At 42.0% G+C, this 26,273-nt stretch overlaps 1 gene segment (V, D, J or C); it reads right to left on the bottom strand.

The window, feature by feature from the left end:
- Positions 1 to 23,374: 23,374 nt before the first annotated feature.
- LOC139364383 (immunoglobulin heavy variable 4-38-2-like) lies at positions 23,375 to 24,611 on the bottom strand. The segment is given in 3 exon segments: positions 23,375 to 23,514; positions 24,055 to 24,378; positions 24,462 to 24,611. Coding segments are annotated over 3 exon segments (531 nt in total).
- Between the last annotated feature and the right edge of the window lie 1,662 nt (positions 24,612 to 26,273).

Below are 26,273 nucleotides of genomic sequence, written 5' to 3'. Positions count from 1 at the left end.
TATTTCTCTTTGACAGCATGAGGGGCTCAATGAATCCATGCCCTCAGGAGACCAGTGAAAAATCTTTTGGAAAATTACAGGGTTTGGAAGGGCTCTGACAGCATACAGCAAGTGAAGAAACATTTATTCAGGAAAATCTAGAAAACTCAGTAAGGCCAGTCATCATATTTTATCTAAGACGCTCTTACTTCTTTCCACATCCAAGCTTAGCATGATGTATTGTAACCTGCACTACAGAAGATGCAGCCAAGAAGACAGGACACCTTCTACCAGCTCCCACCAGAGGAAACTCTTCCCCAGGGGCCAGGACATTGGCCCTCTGACCCTGCCCACAGCACGTGATGCTGAGGCTCAGTTCTGGACAAGAGCTACTGAGAGCCAGAGACTCACTTCTTCCATGGAGCCCCACTCATGGATGGAGGCTCTGCCCTGGGTCCAGTGCCACTGGAAACATTGGGTCCCTGATTTCTAGCTCTGTCCTTCGGCAGAGGTTCCGTTCCACCATAACCAAAGTGTTGGGAAGTTGGGAAGCTTCTGCCCAACCCTCCACTTAGAGCTCATTTCCTATGCTAAGGAAGAAAAAATCTCAACTTTGTCTCCAGCTGCAGAATCGTGGTTATGCGCTCTGTCCCAGGGGAGAGGGAGTGCTGGAATTCAGTCATAAAATATCATCCTTAATTTGGTCCTAAACATCCTAACTTCAGGAACAACAGAATGTGGAAAATTTCAAAGCCTGCCAGTGCTCTCAAAAACAGTGGCGGGTGTACTGGAAGGCCCTTGGAACATGATGGGTGGATGTATGGGAGATGCAGACTAAACTGCAGGGCTGCTGGCTTGCAGGAGAGAAAAGAGGAGGGAGAGAGCAGGGGGACGTTCTCTTGTGGTTGGAACAAATGCCAGACACTGTTCAAAGGAGCCCATGTTTGTTCCACTGTGTGTGAAGCACTTCAAACCTCAGTGGATGATTGAAAATAGTGGGATTTTCCATCTGTAAGTGGCGGAGCTCAACATCCGGGCCTGGTCAGGAAAGAGACAGAGCAAGTCCAGCGCAAACCACTGACACCTGAGGATGACCGTGGTGCTTACAGCTGTGTCCCTTGATCTTTGAGGCTGACTTCTCTTACTTAGCATCATGTCTGGAGTTCACCAGTAATGGTTTATGTATCTGTCACTTGTTATTTTTTTATTGCTGATGGTGTTCAATTTACAGATGCTTTCTAGTTTCTCTATCTCATTTCCCAAAAGAGGTTGTCCATCTTTGCTAAATTTAGAATGACACTGACTTGCCCAGTGATGGCCTTTTTCACAACAGGGGCACACACTGGGGCTTTTCTGTTGTTTGGTGGTAGTAGTTCTTGCCTTTTGACTTCCTTCTCTACATTCCTTTCTTTGTGTCCAAATTGCCCACAAGTAAAGCAAGAGCCTGAGAAATGGGGCATAATTTTTCCAACTCTTAATCCAGCCATAGCCTGAGCTAAAAGAGTAGCCTTATGTAAGTCACCTCCAATGCCATTGCAAGCCTTAATATATTCAGCTAAGTGAGGCTTCCCTCTCAGGTGTCTAATAGCAGTTTGACACTCTGCATTAACATTATCATATGCAAAAAGCTGTATTACAACATCTTCAGCTGTTTTATCAGTTATGGCTTTATTTACAGCCTCTTGGAGCCGAGCAATAAAAATCAATATATGGTTCTTTAGGTCCTTGTCGGACACAACTGAAAGGATATTATTCCCCTGTAACATTTATCCTTTCCCATGCCCGTAAGCACACAGAGTGCAGCTGAACAATGGCAACATCTTACATGACTGCTTGATTTTCTAATCCACCCCAATTAGGGCCGACTCCCATTGACTGTTCAAAGGAAACTGGCACAGGTGGCTGTGTTTGTGTATTTTCCCTTGCCCGAGTTTGAGTTTCATCAGACCACCAGGTTTTAAACTGCAAGTACTGAGATGGAGTGACAACAGATTTTATCAAAGTATCCCAATCATATGATGTTAACCTATTATCAAGAGCCACATTTTTTAACAAACTTTGCACAAAAGGAGAGTTGGCCCATATTGACTAATGGCCTGCGTGAATACCTTTAACAGTTTAAATGGAAAGGTGGTTCAATTAGAGAAACTGGAATTGCCGTGCTTCAAGGTGTCTGTCCGCTCTAGCCTTTTGAATGGAATTTTGAACAGCACCACCAATTGCTCCAGGTTTTAATGTTGTAACTACAGGAGCAGTAAGTTCTGTAGCTAATACATTTTCTCGCCCATTAAGGGGAGAGAGAGGAGGTGGCCATTCACTTAATTTAGCAGTTGGAGCTGATGGGCTACTAAAACATACTTTTTTAGTTTTCCTTTATTTTCCTCTGGTTTCTATTCTTCACATTCAGAATCTGTGGGGTTTTTTTCACTTGTCCTCCTCATTCTCTTCTGAATCTGCCTGATCATCTGTTTGAAATGGCTCATAAGCTGTCTGTATTAGTGCCCACATTGACCAAACTGAGACCGGAATTTTGCTCCATCTTTATATGCTTTTTAAAAAATATGTGCCAATTCTCTCCCATTCATCCAATTCCATAGTCCCTTGTTCTGGGAATCATGGGCAAAAACTGCTTTCCTATACTAAAGAGTGATAAGATATTCTAACTTTCACTTCCCTTCTTCATAATAAATGCCTTAAGAAATTTAAATAAGCAGAGTGTTTGCTTTCACTTTGTTCCATTGTTACCCTGGTTCGTGCTGAGCTCTCAGCTTTCCCTCCGAGATGGTTTATAATCATGATCAGGTGTCCTTTGATGATGCAGCCTCCACTTTTACATGCTCTGCCATTCCTTCACCGGGGTCTTTGTCGCCCCATATTGGGTGCCAGAAATGTTGGGGTGATCAAGCACAACACCAGGTCATTGGGACGACAAAGTCCAGCAGAGTCAAAGGAATGAGAAAAAGACAGTTTGAGAGAGAAAGTGTGACCAGGGAACCATCACCAGTGTGGAGCTTGTGAAGGCCCCGAGCTCTGGAAGCCCAGACTATTTATTGGTGATCAAACAAAGAAACAGGTGGTGAGAATGTAGGGGTCGAAAGGGCAAGCACACAATCTACAGCTGTGATGGTTTAACATTTATATGGAACATGTTCTGCTACTTGAGATAATGGGAATACAATTCATCTAGGAGCCTGGGAGGGCTGGAAGCAAGGAGCCAGCAAGTCTAGACACATTCCAAAGGCCACGAGGGGTTTTGTGCCCTGAGCCCTGGATATTATGTCAGATATGCAAGCTCTGCCTCAGCTTCTTTCCCAACACTTGGCTTTTTCCCAACACATTGATTTCTGTATGTTTGAGTGTGAAATACAACACAGTCATAACAAGAATAAGAACACGTTCTTTGCAGCAACGTAGTTGGATCTGGAGGTCATTATCCTAAGCAAATTAACAGAGTAACAGAAAACTATATACCACCTGTTCTCACATGTGGGAGCTAATCATATTGACATAAAGAAGAAAACAACACACATCAGGACCTACACAAGTGTGGAGGATGGGAGAAGGTTGAGAACTGAAAAACTACCCATTAGGCACTATACTTATTACCTTAGTGGCAAAACAATCTGTATATCAAACCCACATAACTCACTATTTACCTATATAACAAACCCTGCACATGTACCCCTGAACCAAAAATAAAAGTTTAAAAACATTTTAGCTAGTTTTTAAAATGATTATTAATAGGACACCTAAATACACCACAGGCATTTCAAATGCTCTCTGGATTTTTTTTTTAAACAGCATTTCGCTCTTGTTGCCCAGGTTAAAGTGCAGTGGTATGATCTCGGCTCACTGCAAACTCTGCCTCCCAGATTCAAGAATTCTCCTGCCTCAGCCTCCCCAGTAGCTAGGATTACAAGCAGCCACCATCACGCCCAGCTAATTTTTATATTTTTACTAGAGATGGGGTTTCCCCATGTTGGCCAGGCTGGTCTCAACCTCCTGACCTCAGGTGATGCACTCACTTCAGCCTCCCAAAGTGGTGAGATTACAGACATAAGCCACTGCACCTGGCCTAGGACTTTTTTTTTCATTTGTGAGTTTTCTGTTAACTTCTAGCATGAAAAAAACAAACTTAGATTTCTGTGACTATATCAGTTAGTAATCTGTTTTAAAACTATAGTCACACACACAAAAAAACACCCACACTCAGCAATGAAATATATATGAGCACAGGCAAAAGTAACACATTTCTGAACACCAAAGCAACATACATTTGTTTCTATATTATTCTAATTAATTGATTGATTTAAATTTATTTGTATTTATAGTTTGAGGTTTTAGTTCCAAATGATATTCTATGAATGTCTGCATATTCCAATATAAATTATGAAATATATGTAAATGTATGTTTTAGTAAAACTTACTGTAACTGCCATTATTGGCAAATGTATCATTAAAATATACAATGGTATTCCTTATATATTCTCTTATGGCTTACTTCTCATTTTTGCTAGCAGTGTACTTTTTAAATGCATGTAATAACACATTATACATTATAAAGGAATGTATTATCATAAGGTAAGCATCTCTATTAAAATTTTATTACACAATGTGTTGAAATAACATTGTGTTTTGAAAAATGTGTCAGCTTTTTCCAATTTAAATAACATTTAACATTAAATTAAAATAAAATCTTAAGTTTTAAATTTAAAAGATAGCGTTTTGCAATTTAAATAATGTTTTTTATTCTGCAATTTTTTTACATGAATTTTTAACATAAACTCTATATGTTGCTTATTTTACAATATTCCTGGATGGTAGAGAATATCCATAAATATAGAACTAAAGTCACCCCAGGATTCCCAGGATTCACTCACAATGGCAGCTTGCTAGAGGGTGGTCAGAAAGTGTGCAAACACAATACGCATTTGGGCTTTATCATTAAAACTATAGTGAGCCCCAGGGCTGAGCACACAGAGGTCAGCAGAAACTGCAGAGCCCACTCTGGGGTATTTAGAGAAGGGGAGGATGGGATGGGGTGATGTCTGCAGGACCCTAGAAAAGGGTGAGGAGAGCAGGGATTCTGCAGGTAGATGAGCATATTCTAAGGACTATTACCTTCCCATACTTGGTTGACTTCAGTGATCATGAAGGGAAGGGAACTGATTCACCAGACGTGGATGAGACAAAGTAAATGGACTTGCCGATTCCTTGAGCAGAAACTGAGGAATAGAAAAAGTGTGAACAGAAGAAGGGAAGGTAGAGAAACAGACTGAGGGTCAGAACTCCAGGAACCACCAAAGTGGAGGACAGAAGCCCTTAAAGTGATGTTTCATCTCCATAAACAGCAGATGAAAGGAAAATAAACTCAGCACATTCATATACTGAGTTATTGTTAGAAAAGTATTTAAAATAATGTGACTGACACAGTGCAGGAAACAGAAATCTGTTTGTGGAAATAGTTTAAAGTAAACATATACAATTTCTTCATTTTAAAATTTACTTAGATATTATTGCTAGTATTATAAAAATATAAAGAATTGAATTATAGTTCTAAGTTAAGATTTTGTAGAGGAGAGAAACATGCATTCCAGGAAATAAATGGCAAGAGATCCTGGGAAGACTTTTGTTTCACCAGGTGAGAAATCACAGGGCCTAATAAAAGAAACACACCATCCCCAAGCACTTGATAGGGAGCCACCTCCCAAGAGAACCCTTAAGTCCTGAGTGTCCCCTTGTGTCCTGAGTGCCCCCTGGTGGTTCTGAGCGTTCCCTGCTATCTTGAGCTAACCCTGGTGTCCTGAGCACTGCCTTATAGTCCTGAGCGCCCCCTGGTGGTTCTGAGAGCCTCCTGGTGTCCTGAGCGTGCTGTTGTCCTGAGCACCCCTGGTGGTTATGATCACCCCTTGCTGTCCTGAGCGCCCCCTGATGGTTCTGAGAGACCCTTGGTGTCCTGAGCACCCCCTGGTGTCCTGAGCACCCCCTGCTGGTTTTCAGCACCCCTTGCTGTCCTGGGTGCCCCCTGGTGATCTGGTGATTCTGAACATCCATCCCCCAGTGTCCTGAGTGCTCCCTGGTGGTTATGATCCTCCCCTGTTGTCTTGAGCGCCCCCTGGTGGTTCCCAGCATCCCCTGGTGTCCTGAGCATCCCCTTGTGTCCTGAGCGCCCCCTGGTGGTTCTGAGCGTTCCCTGCTATCTTGAGCTAACCCTGGTGTCCTGAGCACTGCCTTATAGTCCTGAGTGCCCCCTGGTTGTTCAGAGAGCCCCCTGGTGTCCTGAGCGCCCCCTGGTGGTTCTGAGCGTTCCCTGCTATCTTGAGCTAACCCTGGTGTTCTGAGCACTGCTTTATAGTCCTGAGCGCCCCCTGGTGGTTCTGAGAGCCTCCTGGTGCCCTGAGTGCCCCCTGGTGGTTCTGAGAACCTCCTGGTGTCCTGAGCGCCCCCTGGTGGTTCTGAGAGCCTCCTGGTGTCCTGAGCGAGCTTTTGTCCTGGGCACCGCTGGTGGTTATGATCAGCCGTTGGTGTCCTGCGTGCCCCATGATGGTTCTGAGAGTTCCCTGGTGTCCTGAGCACCCCCTGCTGCTTGTCAGCGCCCCTTGCTGTCATGGGTGTCCCCTGGTGATTGTGAACATCCCCCAGTGTCCTGAGCGCTCCCTGGTGGTTATGATCGTCCCCTGTTGTCTTGAGCGCCCCCTGGTGGTTGTGAGCGTCCCCTGGTGTCCTGAGCATCCCCTTGTGTCCTGAGCGCCTGCTCGTGGCTCTGAGCGTTCCCTGCCATCTTGAGCTAACCCTGGTGTCCTGAGCACTGCCTTATAGTCCTGAGCGCCCCCTGGTGGTTCTGAGCGTTCCCTGCTATCTTCAGCTAACCCTGGTGTCCTGAGCACTGCCTTATAGTATGAGCGTCCCCTGGTGGTTCTGAGAGCCCCCTGGTGTCCTGAGCGCCCCCTGGTGGTTCTGAGCGTTCCCTGCTATCTTCAGCTAACCCTGGTGTCCTGAGCACTGCCTTATAGTCCTGAGCGCCCCCTGGTGGTTCTGAGAGCCTCCTGGTGCCCTGAGCGCCCCCTGGTGGTTCTGAGCGTTCCCTGCTATCTTCAGCTAACCCTGGTGTCCTGAGCACTGCCTTATAGTCCTGAGCGCCCCCTGGTGGTTCTGAGAGCCTCCTGGTGCCCTGAGCGCCCCCTGGTGGTTCTGAGAGCCTCCTGGTGTCCTGAGAGCCCCCTGGTGGTTCTGAGAGCCTCCTGGTGTCTTGCGTGCCCCCTGGTGGTTCTGAGTGTTCCCTGCTATCGTGAGCTAACCCTGATGTCCTGAGCACTCCCTTATAGTCCTGAGCGCCCCCTGGTGGTTCTGAGAGCCTCCTGGTGTCCTGAGCGAGCTGTTGTCCTGGGCACTGCTGGTGGTTATGATCAGCCGTTGTTGTCCTGAGCACCCCGTGATGGTTCTGAGAGTTCCCTGGTGTCCTGAGCACCCCCTGCTGGTTGTCAGTGCCCCCTGGTGTCCTGGGCGCCCCCTCGTCGTTCTGAACATCCCCCAGTGTCCTGAGCGCCCCCAGGTGGTTATGATCATCCCCTGTTGTCTTGAGCGCCCCCTGGTGGTTGTGAGCGTCCCCTGGTGTCCTGAGCATCCCCTGGTGTCCTGAGCGCCCCCTGGTGGTTCAGAGCGTCCCCTGGTGTCCTGAGCATCCCTTGGTGTCCTAGGCACCCTCTGGTGGCTCTGAGTGACCCCTAGTGTTCTCAGCGCTCCTTAGTGGGTCCCAAGCGCCCCCTGGTGTTTCATCGGACCTCCCTGGCATCCGCATTGCCAAGACTAGCTCAGTCGGGGAGACCCAGTGGCACTAGAGGAATTAAAGCACACACACAGAAATATAGAGGTGTGAAGTGGGAAATCAGGTGCTCACAGCTTTCAGAGCTGAGAGTCCCGAACAGAGATTTACCCACAAATTTATTAATAGCAAGCTAGTCATTACCATTGTTTCTATAGATTTTAAATTAACTAAAAGTATCCCTTATGGGAAACGAAGGGATGGGCTGAATTACAGGAATAGATTGGGCTAGTTAACTGCAGCAGGAGCATGTCCTTAAGGCACAGATCACTCATGCTATTGTTTGTGGCTTAAGAATGCCTTTGAGTGGTTTTCTGTCCTGGGCGGGCCAGGTCAGGTGTTCCTTGCTCTCATTCCAGTAAACCCACAACGTTCCACTATGGGCTTTATGGCCATCACGAACATGTTACAGTGCTGCAGAGATTTTGTTTATGGCAGGTTTTAGGGCCAGTTTATGGCCTTACTTTGGGAGGCTTCTTCCCAACACGTCCCCCTTCCTTGATTTGCAAAGTGATAAAGGCAAAGACAGCTTTGTCACAGTGAGCTACTTCTTGCAGGAGTCAAGAGCCACATCTGCAGACTATGCAAAGACAAACAACACAGATTAAAATCAAAATTGTCATTGAAATCACAGAGTTTCCAAGTGTTTTTATCCATTTTAATGGGTTACTAGCTGCTAATTTGTCTGTAACTCCTTTAAGCACTCCAGTTCATGAGGCAGAACATTTCGTATCTCAAAGCCTGATCCATGATAAGAAAGGAAAGGCAAATGACACATTCGCCTTATGAGAGTGAGATGCAGATGGTCTGAGCCCTAATCCTGTTTGATGAAATGCATGTCCTGCTCCATTTATGAATGTTTGTGGACAGAGGTCCTTTCACTGAAGAATAAGCCCCCTCAGAGCAAGCTCTTCATTGCGAACTTTCATTTTATAAGCGTAGAGACCGCCAGGAAGATTTCTGGAACCATCCCTTTCCATGACACTGAGAAGAGGCCTTGACCCTATTCTGGACCTGTCAGGCACCGGCACAGCTCACTGGTGATCTGAGACAGTGACTGCTGATCTCCTATATGAGTGTCCAGCAGGTCCCTCTGAGATCCGCTGGGTACTCCTGATCCAGTGTCTCTAGCACCTGCCCCGTGTCTGATTCCCCAGTATCTTCAATGGAAGCACTCTTGGTTTAGAGATTTGCCATGGGATGTGTAATTAGAGCTGATTTTCTCATCTCAGGAACAATAGGAATCAGAAGTTGAAACAGTAGTTTGCAGTTCTTTATGAACTCACTGCTCCCAATATAATTCTCAAGGAATTTGTGTTTTTAATAATTTTGGGTTAATTTTGAACTCCATTTATTAGTATTTTATGAACTATTTACATACATTCAGTTCATATCCATAGATCCTCATTTTTACATATTGATTTCTGACTCACTTGGTAAGTGCCCCTGCCACACTCCAAGATCCACCACTGTCCTGTCACTCACACAATGTAGGCAACATTACTTAACACTGAAATCTGAATTTCTTATTCATAGAAATATAGTGGCTACCACAATTCTGTTTCCATTGAATTAGTAAGACCATTCCTATTCTTCATATTCTCACTATTAAGATATTAATAATCACAGAAGTCCACTTTAAAAATAGTTCTCATTGCCTTAAATTGTATGAATGGTCCAGATATCAACAACTTGTTGAACTCGTATTTTAGCTTTTTTTCTGACAAAGGAAGATTCAGTCCTTCAGAGGAAATCTTCTCAGCAGCCTCGTGTGCACCTGCTCCAGGGCTGGAACCTGTGTTGTGTGGCTCCTCAGTGACTCTCCAGCCCAGCCCTTGCCTTGCAAGGAGGTTCCTCTTGGGGCTCACAAACATTTACTCCCAGCTTCTCTAGCCCGACATGAAATGGCTTTGTTCTGGTTTAGAATACTCTTTCAGTGACACCATATGCTGCTGACACCATGTCTTGAAACAAGTGATTAGCCTTACTAAACCTGTTGAACTCTGCAGGGTGAACCAAACCAAGGATTATATGATGAAGGAGGAAGCTCCTTCTCTGAAGCTCTGGATTCACTTCATTAGTGGATCCAAAATGAATACAGAAACTCACAGGAGTTTGGGGGGTGACGTGTTTCTTCAATGGGCTCCTGCAGTTGAATGTTGCACCTGAGAATACGAGCAGGTCCAGATACATTCAGATGACACCCCGCTCCATATCCACTATTCCAATAACACACATTTTCCCTTCTTCCTATGTTGTAGCTTATAGGAAGTGCCACCTACACTGACACTAGGCCCATGTATCTGACTTTTTCCCCTAGAGATCTAAAGCAAACAGGATACAAGGGGAGACTTGGGAAGTACATGCGGGTTGTTCTTTTCATTTTCTCAGCTAGGAATCCAGCAAAGGCTTCATGATAACAGAACCTGAGGTCACTCAGGGAGTTTTCAAGACCTTGGTCTTAAAAATGGTGATATCAGAGGATTCGGATTCCTCTACTCTCTTGTCTCACTCTCTGTCATTTTCCATTAGTTTCCCTACGTTCTCCTCAGATAGAGTCTGTGCATTGCCACATTTGCATCTTTAATCCAGAGCCATCATCCTGGTTAGAATAGATTGTGCAGTGCGGGTAAGCACTGCCTGTTCTGACCATGGAAACCTAGAGACGCGATCTGCATCCTCTTCTGGGCTGTGACCTTGACCAGGCGTCACCAGGGGAAAAGCTCATTTTTGGCAGTTAATCCCTTTTGTGGTTTCAGCGTCCCTGGACTATTTACTTACTTCTTACCCCTATTGGCTAACTTTGCTCATTTGTATAATAATGGAAGGATGGAAGAAAAATCTGGAAGGGAAGATTTGTCTTCATCACATAAGATAAGGTTCTGGAAAAGTCCTTCCCTGTAGAAGCTCCTGAAGCAGGCTCCTGGTATGTTTCTCAGTAATTAATCATCTGCAATTCTGATCCACAGGAAATGCATTTGGATTTTATTTTTTAGAATCCTGAGGTTTCTGGAGAGAAAGTAGAGAAACTTTAGAAGTGAAAGACCCTCTGGAACTGTTGCATTTACCGAGTCCACATCTGTCTTTCAGATGTCTATAGTGCTTGTCATGTAGTGCCCTCATATCTTGTGGCTTCTGCAACCTCTGCTCCAGTTAAGCAAGTGTCAACTGCCATTTTAGGCATGTCCGTCTATCCAGTTTTTGGAGTGGGTAAGGTTTCTTGCTACTTCAGTTATTTAATAGATTCTAAAATGTGTTGACTTTCAGATTATGCAGATTTCTTTTGACATAAAAATGAGGTTGATGAATTTTATAATCTATATTTTGGAGCCTAAACCAAAAGTACAATCAAGTGTCACCTCAGATGTGTTACTGGAAGCAGAATTCTGATCTCATTACATATAAGTGGTACCTGGTCTGACGTACATGAACAGGCAAGGAAACAGAAAAAGGACAAGGCACAACGTTTATGAAAAAGTCTCAGCAATTTTAATTTTCTTCTGAGGAAGCTGAAATTGTGCAAGTAAAACAGTGTGACTGGTCATGTCTCAGGAGAAGTTGTGTTCTGGAAAGTATCTCCAGTCCTGGGCTGGATCCAGTAGGTGCACTCAGGCCTGAAATGTAAAGCAGCGACTTGTATTCCTTAAACAGATGATATTCCAATGAGAAAACTGTTCTCAGGTGAGCTGCAGAGCAGGGAGGAGGAGACGGAGGTGTCCTTGGCTTCCCAGAATTGCTGAAACTTGAAGACCAAGGCCACCTCCTCATAGGTGGAGCAGAGATCCACCTATGAGTACATCACATCGGCTCTGTCTTCAGGAATCTTGGGCTGTGGGGGAGGTGAAGGAATTTGATTTATTCCTTTCTGCTAATGCAGTGTGCTTCAGAGAGAATGAAATGAAAATTTAATAAATACACTTTTTGCCATAGTAAGGGAGAGAATATGAATAATTCATGGCAATGGAAGTGGTCACTTCAGAGCTGGCAGAAGGAGCAAGTGCACAACTGAGAGAAGGAAGCGCCCTGCCCCAGGAAGCAGGTGCGCTAAGACCATCCCCTGAGAACTGCCCTCCAGATACCACGTGTCGGTGGAACCTGGGCCCGTGCCTGGGATCTTGTGTGTAGTGTGGAGAGCAGAGCACAGCTCCACTCCTCCTCACTGTGTGACCTAGGATGTGACCTCTTCCTCTGAGCTTCATTCTAACTAGGTGTTAAAATCAAATAACAGCAGTAACTTTACCTGTAAACTTTCCGGTAAGAGCCAGTGATGAGCAGAATTGTTATCACTGTTGTTGTCCAAACCCTTAAATATGATAAAAATACCTGTGTGACCCCTCGTCTCAGACCTCAGATGACCACCTCGCAGAGAGCACACCTGCTTTGTTTCTGTCACAAACGTGGTATTAGAACTGGAAACTATGTGTACCTTGTTATAGAATTTATATCTTAGTTATGTTACATTGGATGAAGTTAGAATTAGTAAGTGACAGTAAGAATTTTAGGTGGTGGGATGTCTAAGCAAACTGTCAATGGTGTGTCTTCATTTCTCCTTGCTTATTATAGATAATGTGAGAAGAGAGAGAAAAATTAAAGAGAAAACTATTGACCAATAGTCAGGTGTTTGATAAACAAAGGAGATTTTCACATCTTCTGGAAACTCCATTAAATTAAATAAAGAACTTTAAGACACTTTTCCACATTCTAGATACATGTCTAATACAGATTTAGATTTGAACGCACAGAGAGAACACAGAAAATGGAAATTCAGCAACAGATCAGTTTGCCAAATAGGCAGATTTAAACTAGTTTGTAATTTTACCTAAATACTCAAAGAATAAACCCCAGATTCAAATAACAAATGATAAAATTTCAAGGTTTAGTGACTGGTTGAGAGAAGCTTGAACTAACATTATTTTGATGAATCATACATCAATAATAAAACTTTGTCCAGTGGTCCAAAGTTTCTAGGGGCTGCTTGAATTAATAGTTTCTACCTCCCTTACCTATGATTTCTGGCAGAATCTATCATCCTCTAAAACCCAGGGACCATTAAGAACAGAGACAGAAGTTTGAATACTACGAAGTTTTGAGAGACCCAAATTACTGCCTGGACTGATTGGTGAGGATGATCTCTATAAGCCTCATCTTTGAAGAGTGTGTGGTGGCTTTTGTTATAATGAACAGGTAGCAGCAAAGACAGTCAAGGAAAATGAAGGAGGATGGGAACATGGTCCAAACAGAAGAACAACATAAAGATGTAGAAACCGATATCAATGAAAAGGAAGTGTTGGGGTCCACGTGTTTCCTAAACAAAGGAATGAACACACAAGACAACACAGGACAAGACATACATGGCGGCCACCCCGAACGGCACACTCTGCTTTATTTTTTCCAGACGTTTTTGGAATGTTGCCAAGTCATGGGACATGTGTTGCTTCTCTGACCTTTCCTTGACTTTCAAGATCAGTAAACATCGACCAGTTCCCAGAGCCCACTGTTTACAGCTGGCTCCTTTATCCTTCTTGTTTGCAGAGAAGGAATGTCCTGCTTTGTTTGCAAGAGCAGGGCTTATCGGGAACATCTCATTTGCGAGCACACAGTCCTCTACATCTCCCCTTTCTTTATTTACAGGTTTGATTTTTTTTTTTTTTAAACCATCATTACATGTTGGGCTCGCTGGGATTTGGTGTTTGCCCTTTGGCACCGTTTCCAGCAGACTGTGAAAATGACAAAGGCAAAAACAACAATCAATACATTACTAGAAACATAAGTCAGTAAAGTTTTTACAGGACTCATAGGGTTTAAAGATTTTAAGCTTTGTGCAATACCAGTCATTAAATCTGCGCCAGTTAGCAATGGTAACTGATTACGAAACGTTTCAGAAATATTGTGTGTTAGTTCTTGTATTTCCAGGGAAAGATTGTCATGGCCAATTAAAAGCCGTTTTATCTCTGTCCAATTATGTACAGTGCTGTTAAAAGGAATGGGGTAATACAAAATTGAGTAGTATTCCAGTCACATTTTAACAAGGCTCGAGTATTTAACACTGTCAGCTGATCCCCTATCTAAGAAACCACTTGTTCTAAGTTATCTACTCATTTAGTCAAATGAGCATCGATGTCTCATTGTTGTTGCCATGACAAGTGAGATTGTTCATGCTATTGTTGCACGAACTTTGCATTTTGGATACTCTGATGTAACGCCAGTCCAGCAACAGCAGTAGTGGAAGCAATGGCCACAAGTCCCACTACTGTTGTTACGACGATCCCAACCGCTCTCTGGCTGCGGTGGACAAGATCTCACATTACTTAGTAAATTTGAGTAACCCCAGTAGATTTACTCCAGGTGCGTGTCAAGTTCACAGGTAACCAGGTTTCTTTTTCAGCTCTTAAAATATATATATTGGAGAGAGTCTCATTTCAATTATTATGCCACCAAGTAGTATTTATACAGCTTAAAAATGTACAATTGTCTGTACAGTTAACAACTCCTATATTATTATCCCATTTAAAGATTCTTGCTAACAACAAGTAAGGTTTTTTAACACAAGTAATGATATATTTAGATCTGTTTCGATGTAAAGATATATGGAAAGGATTAGAAAGATTAGTGGTATTTAAGGACATGTTTGTAAAAGTAGACATTGGTTTGCCAGCAGCTAGTAACTTTTATATATGACTTTGTATTTGTAAAGTGTTGGCCAAATGTGGCATAGGGGGCGACAAGCCACCATCATGCCAAATAATAGTTTCATTACCATCAGCATAAATGTTGTGATTATTTTTATGCCATTGTAGGCTAAAGTGGCTAAACTCAGTCTGAAAATCTCCATGCACACTCCAGTCAGTGACAAGGTATCTATAATTTCTACCTTTTACCTCTAATAATAATCGTGGTTTTACGTCTAGTCCACTTTAATTGGGAAACACCTCCGGACATGTTGGGAATAGGACATAAGGATAATGTAGTAGGCAAGGTTTTGTTAAGTAGAGCAGTATGATTATATTTAAAACTCTGAGTAACAACAATCATAGTAAAGGCAGCAATGTGACTATGATTTTAGCGCACAGCCCAAGCCTCATGAGAAGGCTGTAAACAATGTGGACTGTTCCCAAGACATATAGGTAACCCTTTCACCCCAAATTGATATGAACTGTTTACTGTACCCGTGTCTAACTCAGGATCCTGATTTAAAAAAGGTGATGGCATCCAAGTAGTATCATTAGTAAATACTAAAACTTCTTTGTCTCCCTAGGCCACACCTTGATATAAGGGTGGAAAGGGAATATAAGTCCAATATGTGAATTCTCCAGCTGTTATTTGGCAATTAACTACAGCTAGTATAGCCAGAAATAAAGTCAGTGAAGTTTTGGGCTGTCCAGCTTGTTGAACAACCCCTTCAGCTTCTTGAGTAAGTTTTTTCAGCTCACCCCATGTCGGCGGCTCCGCTCGACGAGTTTCGTAGGTGAAGGTTTTCTGAAATGCCGCCAGGAAGTCATCCGGCCGGCTCCTCTTGGCCGTGGCACTGCTTTAACCGTCGGGATGGGAACCACTCGCCTCCGGCACCTGTACGAACGAGAGCATAACCTCGACCCCATTGTAAAACTTTTCCTTTTAAATATTGGCCTTGTAATGAAGGATAAGACACCCACAAATTGTTAGCTTGTGGCTTTCCTAATGGTTGTTGAAAATGTTTTATTGCTGTAGATTGCTGTAATTGGCGCCAATAGTTAAGAAAATTTAAAGTAAAAAGAGCTTTCAGAATTTGATGCTTTGGGGAATCTCATCCATTTCCCCCTGTTTGTTTTAAAAGTTGTAATTTTAAAGTAGTATTAGCTTTTTTAATAATTGTTTGACCTTGACTGTTAAATGGAATACTAGTGGAATGATGAATGTGGTATGAAGAGAGGAAGGCAGCCAATTTATGAGAGTAATAAGTAGGAGCATTGTCAGTTTTTAATTTAGTAGGAACTTTTCTAACTGTAAAGGAAGTAAGTAAATGAGTAATAACAGAATTAGCTTTTTTAGAGTGTAATGGTGTAGCCCATTGGAAGTGTGACTAAGTATGAATTGTATGATGAACATATTTTAAATGACCAAAAGAAGAAATATAAGTTATATTTATTTGTTAAATATGATTTTGTTTAGTGTTTCAGGGATTTATACCTGGACTTAAAAAGGGTGGAATAATAGGAGCCCAAGATGGACAGGTTTTGACAATAGTTTGGGCTTGATGGCGTGTTATAGAAAATCACCATTGTAGGCCGGGCGCGGTGGCTCAAGCCTGTAATCCCAGCACGGGGAGGCCCAGACGGGTGGATCACAAGGTCAGGAGATTGAGACCATCCTGGCTAACACGGTGAAACCCCGTCTCTACTAAAAAATACAAAAAATTAGCTGGGCGAGGTGGCGGGCGCCTGTAGTCCCAGCTACTCGGGAGGCTGAGGCCGGAGAATGGGGTGAACCCAGGAGGCGGAGCTTGCAGTGAGCCGAGATCGCGCCACTGCACTCCAGCCTGGGTGACAGAGCAAAGACTCTGTCTCAAAAAAAAAAAAAAAAGAAAATCACCATTGTAATTATAAACTGTTAGTATGATGTAATTGATGTTTATCTTGAGTCTGTTGGACATTGTTAACAAGTAAAGAATTAATTTGGCTATTACCAAAAGTTAAAGGTCCTGGTAAAGCTGAATGTGAATGAATATGAGTGATAAAAAAGGGGGGTTGTACGGGAAGTAAGAGTCAAGAACAATAAAGAAAATAGTTTTTGTAAAGGGATTTTTGGGAGTAATGGTAAAGAAGTTTGAGAAATATACTTAGTCACATATACAGTATATTGGGAATTACTAACTATATTATAAGGGGTTTGAGGCCAATTTTGTAGTATCATAAGAATGGCAAAAAGTTTTTTCTGTTGTACAGATTTAAATGGATAGTGAGAAATTTTTGAAGTATTTGATGTCCAGTATGTAGTTTTTTTATTGTTAGAACTATTAGTAAAAAAGGTGGGACCTTTAACCAGAGTATAAGAAATAGGATTATAGGACAGGAAAGAATATTGTTGTAGAAAAGTAAATAATCTATGATTGGGATAGCGTTGAGAAAAGGAACCAGTATACTTGGTGTAAGTCACTTGTTATCTTTTATGAGTTTTTAGTAGAGATTTAATGTATTGATTAGATAATTGGGTAATAATTTTTATAGGGTTAGTTCCAAGTAATTGATGAGTTTTATGTTGTCCTTTAATAATTAATTTAGTTAATTTATTAATATAAGGGTAAATTTTTTTAATGGCTTTATTAGTTAAAAGTAGCCACTTTAGAATGTTATTATTTTGATGTAAGATGACTGTTGGTGAATGAGGAGTATGAAAAAGACATAAAGAGAGTAGAAGATCGGGTATAATATAATTAAGGTGAGTTTTACTAATTTTATTTTTTACAAAAGACAATTTTTTTTTTTTAGTAGTAGGGGATAATTGTCGAGAACTGTTTAAATTTGAATTTTTTAAGGTAGTAAACAAATGTTGTAATTTATAAATAGGAATACTTAAGATGGGACGAAGCCAATTAATATTTTTTAACAATTTTTGAAAATTATTAAGGGTCACAAGTTGATTTTTTTAAATTTGAACCTTTTGTGGGCGGATTTGTTTTTTAGTTAATAAATACCCCAAATATTGAATGGGGAACTGAGTTTGTATTTTTTTTTAGGAGATATTTGTAAATTATAATGAATTAACTGTTGTTGTAAAACCTTAAAAACTTGATTTTGGAGGGTTACATTGGGGTAGCCAATAAAATATTATTTATAGAATGATAAATTAACACAGTTGGAAACTGATTTTTTACAGGATTTAAAGTCCTATGTACGAATTTTTGACATAAAGTAGGGCTATTAAGCATACCCTGGGGAAGAACCTTCCACTGATATTTTTGAATGGGCTGTCCATTATTATATTTAGGAATAGTAAAGGCAAACTTTTTACAATCTTGAGGTTGTAATGGAATAGAGAAAAAACAATTTTTGAGATCTATGACCATTAATTTTTAACTTTGTGGGATAAGGGCAGGATTAGGAAGACCAGGCTGTAAACTTCCCCTAGGTTGAATGTAAACATTTATAGTTTTAAGATTAGTTAATAAATGCCATTTTTTACTTTTTTTTTTTACTTTTTGTTTTTTTTAACATGACAAAGACAGGGAATTTCATGTAGAAGTACTTTGCTTTATATGCCCCTCGGCCAATTGTTTTTTGACTAACTCTTTTAAAGCCCCAAGTTTTTCTTTAGATAATGGCCACTGTCCCACCCAAACAGGAGTGGTAGTTTTCCACTTTAATTGTAAAGGTTGAGGCTGGTGAACAGTGGCTATGAGTTTAAAGGATTGTAGCCCATTTTGAACATCATATTTTTGGCAGCTGAAGAAATATGAGGAAAGTTTAAAAAAGCACCAAATTGTTGTAAAAGATTTTGTTTCTAAAGATTAATATTGATAGGAACAATATAAAAAAATTTTGACCTTGTTGACCTTTAGGACCGACACAGGTTAAAGGTTTTACGCTTTGATAAACCACAGAAGTAGTACCCAAGCCAGTGAGTGTAACTGAAACTTGTTTTTTTTGTTTTTTGTTTTGTTTTGTTTTTTATTGTATAGGCCCCCGTGTCAATTAACCCTTTAAAAACTATTTTATTAATGTGTAATGAACATAAGGGCTTTTCATCAGAAACTAAAGTTTCCCTAAAAACAGTTTTTTTTGTGCTACCGAACTCTCCCTGTCGAGATATATCCCTAGATAGGAACGGAAAAAAAGGCAATAAAAGTAATTGTGCAATACGTTCCCCTGCTTCTAGGTGTATAAATTGTGAGACTTGTACCATAATAAGAATTTTATTAGTAACATCAGGATCAATGATTTTTGGAATCACCATTAACCCCTGTAGAGCACTGTTGTTTTGACCTAACAAAAGTCCGACATGTCCTTTTGGCAAAGGGCCACACACTCCAATAGCTAATTTATATACTCCTCTATTAGGAGACAAGGTATAAGGCTGAGTAATAGTTAAGTCAGTAGCGGCGCTCTGCTTAGTTGCTGCATAAAGCTGGGAAACTGGGGTAAGGGGTGGTATCCTTAAGGAGGACTCGAATTTATTTCTTGATGTTGTAGGCCATTGCTCACTGGGTATTGTAGTAGGCTTGTATTATAATTGTTGGGGCCCCAAGCCTGTGGGCCCCGGCTCCCGTTTCCCGGGAGAGGAGACAGTAAATTTGTACTTTTATTAGTTTTGGAACGACATTCATTTGTCCAATGTCAACCTTTGCCACAACGTTTGCACACCTCTGAAGGCAGCTTTTTGCCTTGAGGGATAAAAGTGTTTAATTTTTTATGACATTTTTTCTTGAATTGTCTAGGTTTACCACATTGAAAGCAAACACCTTGTTTGTTATTTTTTTTTAAGGCTTTAGATAGGGCTCCAGCAAATAATTGAGCATTATAAATAGCCCCTCCAACACCAGCACAAGCTCTAATATATTTATCTAAATTGGCCCCACTGGCCTTTAATGGTCTCAACAATTTTTGACAGTCAGCATTAGCATTTTTAAAAGACAATGTTTGTAACAAAATTTTTGAAGTAGGGCCAACACCCACAGTTTTTAAGACAGCATCTTGAAGATGAGCTACAAAATTTGGATATGGTTTATTTGTGCCCTGTAATATCTTCACAAAGGAGAGGGAAGATTTTCCTGCTATTTTTACCTTATTTTAGGCCCTTAAAAACAAAGACTTGATTTGAGTAAGGGTGACATCATCTAGGCCAGTCTGAGCATTAAGAGTAGCATATTGGCCCGTGCCTGTGAGTTGTTCCTCAGTGGGTCCTGGGGGATCACACGTAGTATTTTTTTTAGCCTGTACATGCGCCTTGTCCATCCACCAGCTGTGCAATTGTAACCACTGAGAAAGATCAAGAACAGCCTTTCCCAAAGTCTCCCAGTCTATAGGAATCATCAAATTTTCTGATGAAAAAGCATCAAGAAGACCAAGGATAAAAGGAGTTTGAGGTCCATAGTTAGAAATGGCAGCTTTTATTTCTTTTAAAAATTTAAATTGTAAGGCAGTAAATTGGACATCATTGCCACCATTTGGAAACTGAGCATTAGGAGCAAAAGGAACACGTATAATTGGAAACAGATCCAGCTCCTCAAATTTATATATATATATATATATATATATATATATATATATATATATATATATTTTTTCTCCCCAATGGCAGGAAAGGCACTGAGAAAACTTTGCCAGACAAAGGTAAGGAAGCTGGGGGGTTGGAGGCACTGGAAAATCCTCTTCTAACAGAGCAGAAAGAAAAGAAACAGGAAAAGCTCGCAAAGGTGAATTAGAAGAATGTATCTGTAATATTTGTTGAAGCATTCCCATAATACGCTGCATGTCAGAATTCCCCTTAGAAGAAGGAAGAGCTGGCTCTTCCTCTTCTCCCCCTTTTGCTACCCCCCCACCCTCTGTTACCCTGGCATAAATGGGCTCCATTTCAGATTTATTTTTTCCCAAATCCTCAGATGCCTTTCCTCCTGTGGCTACATCACCACACTCTGAATCAGTCTCAAGTAACTCTAATGCCTGAGTGATAGAGTTACACAAGGTCCACAAATTTAGAGGCATAGTATCCCCTAACTCGTGAGCTCTAAGCAAAGCTTTTACTACCTGTAACCATTCTCTCCGATGCAGCTGCACTTTAGTCTGATACTGAAACCAGTAACAATGTTGTTCAACATGGGCAAACAATCGCTTCAATGTCTTTTCTTTCACTTCTACTCCTATAGACAGCAAGAGTCCTTGAAGCAGCCGCAAATATTCTGAGGCCAGAGAGGTGGAATTCCCCATAATTATCCTGTGGGTCCCCCTTCTGTACTTACACACCTGGGGTGCTCCCCCTCCGGTTCCTTGCTCTCTTTGAGCCACGGACCCTGCTCGCTGCGCCAGTTGTTGGGGTCCGCGTGTTTCCTAAACAAAGGAATGAACACACAAGACAACACAGGACAAGACATACATGGCGGCCGCCCCGAACCGCACACTCTGCTTTACTTTATCCAGCCGTTTGTGGAATGTTGCCAAGTCATGGGACATGTGTTGCTTCTCTGACTTTTCCTTGACTCGCAAGACAGTAAACATTGACCAGTTCCCAGAGCCCACTGTTTACAGCTGGCTCCTTTATTCTTCTTCTTTGCAGAGAAGGAATGTCCTGCTTTGTTTGCAAGAGCAGGGCTTATCGGGAACATCTCGTTTGCGAGCACACAGTCCTCTACAAGGAAGCATATGGATTACCTGGAAGAAAATTTAAAGTAAATCTTAGAAACATGTTCAATGAGCTAGTGGCATCAAGCAAGAACAATATGAGAATTTTAATAGAGATAAAACATTTCAAAGATGACTAAACAAAAATATTGATGCTGAAGAATACAATAAGTCAGATAAAATTTTTAAGAGGATTTTAGACCAGACTAGATCAAGTAATAGAAGAAACAGTAAACTCAAAACAAGATCACTTGAAATAGTAGAGACAGAGAAGAAAAACTTAAATGAAAGAAATAAAAAAGAGTTAAAGACTTATGAGTCAGGAAGCACAGTGAAAATGAAATTATGCATTGAGGAGTTATGCAAAGATAAGACAAAAGGGGTAGTGAAGGAAGAGGTTCAAAGAGAGACAGAGAAAGAGAGACAGAGCAAGAGAGGCAGAAAGGTTTTTAAAGAAGTAATAGCATTGCAGTTTCTAAATCTGGAGAAGCAAATATTCGTCCACATCCATGAAGCTCTATACATTTTAAATAAGGTAAACCTAATGAGAAAAATCAGAGATAGTTTGAAACCACATTGCTAAAGGAAAAGTTTTTGTAAACAGAAAGTAAAAGAGCAGATTTAGCAGATTTCTCAGCAGAAGATTTTCAGTTCCGAATGGAGAGGAATTATATTAGATAATGTATGGTTTATTGATAGAGATTATTTCTGAGAAATATATTTCTAGTCAATGTCATCATTGTGCAAGCATCATAGGGAGAACTTACACAAACCGACAACGAATATCCTACTACACATAGACTATGTGGAATAGCACGATGTTTCCACACAACTAACCTGTACAGCGTGTTACTGCACCGAACACTGCAGGGAACTGAAACGCCGTGGTAAGTATCTCTCTACCTGACACATCTAAATATGGAACATCCTTAATGAAAATATGGTATTACAATGTTATGTGGCCACAAACATATATGTGGTCTATTGTTTACTGAAACATTGTTAGGTGGCCCATGACTGTATTCAAATTGCTGGGGGAAAAAAACCGAAAAACAAACAAAAGTCTGCCAACCAAGAAACATTACCATGTAAATCGTTTTGTAAAATAAAGGATAGGTAAGACCTTTCCCAGAGAAGCAAAAACTAAAGGAGTTCTTCACCGCTGGGCCTGCCTTAAACACCAAAGGGTCTCAACTTGGTTTGCAGAATAATGAGACAGCTGCATCAGCTCCATTCTGGCCTCTGTCATGTGACAGTTTTGTGTGAATTTTCTTTCTGCTCTTTCAGGACTTTTTTTGTCTCTCATCTTCTAACTCCATTCTCCTTTTAATTCTCAGTTTGTTGAAAATATTCATATTTAGCTAAGAACATTAAAAACTTCGGAAACAAATTCATCTTAAACTCAACAAATTTAATTACCTGTCTTCACGGATGCGCATCTGTTCTTTTCTTGTTTTCCTATGGTATGTGGCCCTTGTTTCTACTTCAGTCCGGTCCTTAATTCCATATGCATGATGCATCCAACCATCACATACCCAGGACCGTCTTGGAGGAAGGGACCCTACCATTTACCTCATCTGTCCTCAGGTGCACAGTGGCCATTCCTTCAGCTGTTGTATGTGCTTTAGGGCTTTCCATTTAAAAGTGTGTTTCACTATCCCCCAAATAAAGTTCCTGGACCTTAAAAAGTGATGTGCATTGGGGGCATTGACAGCCAATTTTCATTGAAAGCCTCTTCTTTCCTTGGTAATTGAGGAAGACTGGGAAGAAGGGAACAAAACTCAGACCCCATGTAGCTCCTCATTTAGCAACAGATTCAGTGCAAATTTAGAAAGTTGGAGACATAGAGTAATGTTGGTGTGGTTTTCTGTGGCATACTAAGGAGACAGCAGAAGATGGTCAGTGGCCCGTCTCCATCCAGCTGGTACCCATTGTCCATCAGTTATGTCGTCAGAAAAGATAAAAGACAACTTTTGTGAAAAAGCCCCAAGGGCTTCATTAAAACACTTTGCCCAGAAATTGGTCAACAGGGACATGACAAGTTTTTATATCACAGCTACTATTTTTTGTCTACTTTATGTAGAAATCTGAGAGATGTGCCCAGCCTCAGTGGGCTGATTCTCCATCCAGGGGACAGCGCTAACAGAGTTATGAGTTACGTGGTATTAGTCTGTCTGGGTCTTCATAAGAAGACAACACGGAGTGGGTGGCTTAAACAACAAATATTGATTTTCTTACAATTCTGAAGTCTGAATGTTGAAGATCAAGGTGCTGGCAGGGTTGGTTGTTGGTGCGGCTTCTTCCTGGCATGCACTGGGGCACCTTCTAATACACTGCGTCTCCACATGGCCTCTTCTCTGCGTGCACGTGAAAAGTGAGAGGTCTCTGGTGTCACTTCCTCTTCTTATAAAGACAGCACATCTATTGCATTAGGTTCTCACACTTCTGACCACATTTAACCTTAATTGTATCATTAAAATTCCAATATAGATCCATTGAATTTAAGGTTTCAGCATATGAATTTCAAAGAGGGCACAATTCAGTTGATGACACAAACCAAGAGATGGTGAGAAGCATTAGAATAGATATTTTTTTAATCACTAAGGAATAATGGGCCATGCAGGAACTTGTAGGAAAGGTCCTAGTAATCGGTGAAACCTCAATTGTAAGAGGAAAATGTGCCTTCCTCCTTTCTTTTCTGGCAGAAGAATGTGAGGAAGCAGAACCACAGATATCAAAGAAAGAGGAGCCCTGGGGACAGCTGAGGTGCTGGTGAGGAGGGAGAGCACTGAGCAGATGAGGAAGCCCCGCCCTCCCTGCACCTGCTCCTGACCCGGCCTCCTGCTCTGTGGTCCCCGCGCGCCCCCTGCTGGTCCTGAGCGGCACCTGCGCCCGCCCCCTCCGCCTCCCTGCTGGGAGGTTTGTGTCTGGGCTCACACTCACCTCCCCTCACTGTGTGTCTCGCACAGTAATACACGGCCGTGTCCGCGGCGGTCACAGAGCTCAGCTTCAGGGAGAACTGGTTCTTGGACGTGTCTCTTGAAATGGTGACTCGACTTTTGAGGGAGGGGTTGTATTCGGTGCTCCCACTACCACCACCGATATACCCAATCCACTCCAGCCCCTTCCCTGGGGCCTGGCGGATCCAGCTCCAGTAGTAACCACTGCTGATGGAGTAACCAGAGACAGCGCAGGTGAGGGACAGGGTCTCCGAAGGCTTCACCAGTCCTGGGCCCGACTCCTGCAGCTGCACCTGGGACAGGACCCCTGTGAACAGAGAGACCCACAGTGAGCCCTGGGATCACAGACAACCTCCCATATCGTCATATCTGCATCCCCGAGACACTCACATCTGGGAGCTGCCACCAGGAGGAGGAAGAACCACAGGTGCTTCATGTTCTTGCACAGGAGGTCCATGACTCTCAGAGAGCATTTCCCATGTGAGCTGGACCCTGAATTTAAGGAAATGTGTGGTGGTTTCCTGTGGGTGCCTAAGTGAGGATTTGCATGTGGGTGGTGCCCTCGTATGGAGAGGTGAAAAGGGATGAGGGAGGCCCCAGTCTTTGGGGCTCACTCTGAGAGGAGGATGCTGGCTGTGCCCTCTGAGAACTCAGTTCTCTTCCTGGGGCCTCCCCTCACCAAGCCCAGAGTCCTCTTCTTCCAGGTAGCGAGATGTGCTCAAGGAGCTGGTCTGGGAGATGAGTGTGATCATGAATCAAGGAGAGATTTTTGGAATAGGTTCAAAGCTGTTCTACCCGTGAAGATTTATATGAAACCAACCAAATATCCAGGTTATCTAAATTGTCAAATCTCCATTCAAAACATTAGGGCAGCAGCTAAATATATCTGTCACAGTGTATTTATACAAACCTACATCCATGCAATGTTTATTGTAATTCAGAATATCCATCATGGTTAGAGAGAATATATCTGTCCCAGACAGTGCATCATAAAAAAAAAAAAAATCTGAGGCCTTCCATTTTGTGATCATTTGATGTTTAGGATTCTGTCTGCAATCTAAGGAGAAGGTAGTGGGACGTATCTCCAACCATCTCAATGCGTGATGCTGAGAATGTGGCCTGACCTTTATACACTTCTGTGTGAATAGATGTAGATTGGGGATCACAGTGACAATTTCAGTCAAAAACGATAATAGGTCAGCACAGAGCATAGTCTCATCATCAAGATTAGTGCAATTGCCTTTCCTGGGAACAAGAGAGGACATCTGTGAGTCCTCCCCTCTGAGAGCACAAGGAACTCTGGTTCTTCCCTGACAGGTCACACTTCTGAAACATGGTGGGACAATGACACTCAAGCCCAGAGTCCTTAACCACATATTTATCATTTCAGGTACACCTGTGTCTGAAAGAGTTTCTCCTTCATTGAATTGCATGAACATACCTTAGAGTTTGCGGTATTACATCTTGGGCATATGAAATTAGTTTGGTGAATTATATAATAAATAATCTATCTCCATGGATGTGGGTAACAGGAGAGTCATCAGAAGTTGGGTGTGTTTTAACATCAGGACAAACCTAGACTGTCTTGTTGGGACTGAACAAGTGAGCTGACATGTGGGACGACAGAGGGAAAGACACAGAGCCAACATCCAGAGCCAGGTGAACCCCTTACCTACCAGGTGGTCTCTGGACATTTTGTTTAAGCAGATCCAGAAAGACCTTCCTCACCATCACGAGAATTATGAACACTGAGGGAAATTGAGACAAATTTTTATTTACAGAGAATAATTCATAGGCTTGTAGACATCTATGTGGGTGTGTACAGGATTGCTAGGATATGCTCATACACAGAACAGAAGAAATAATTCTATTTCATGGAAAGAAAACCAAAGAGCTTCTGAATTGGTAGGGATTCTTTGCCACAAATGTGTCAGGTCACTAGATCATGTTATGATGCTGGAGGTAACACTTCCCAACCTTGTCCTGGAGACAAAATGCAAAAGAGTAAAGATTCAAGTGAGATTCCTTTGAAAAATACAAGTAACGAACAGACCAAAACAAATGAACCATTATGTAAAGAGTGCTAATGAAATGAAACAATAAATTCCATGTTGAGGTGATGGGGAAGTTCCATCTGACAGCCCATTTTCACCTTTATAGGTACCGAGTGCCCTCTGCAGCCCAGCTCCCACCCTGAAGGGA

Source organism: Macaca nemestrina, chromosome 7, assembly GCF_043159975.1.
Source record: "Macaca nemestrina isolate mMacNem1 chromosome 7, mMacNem.hap1, whole genome shotgun sequence".
Lineage (NCBI taxonomy): Eukaryota > Metazoa > Chordata > Mammalia > Primates > Cercopithecidae > Macaca > Macaca nemestrina.
The sequence above is the reverse complement of the archived record's forward strand: the minus strand, read 5'-3'. Positions and strand labels throughout refer to the sequence as shown.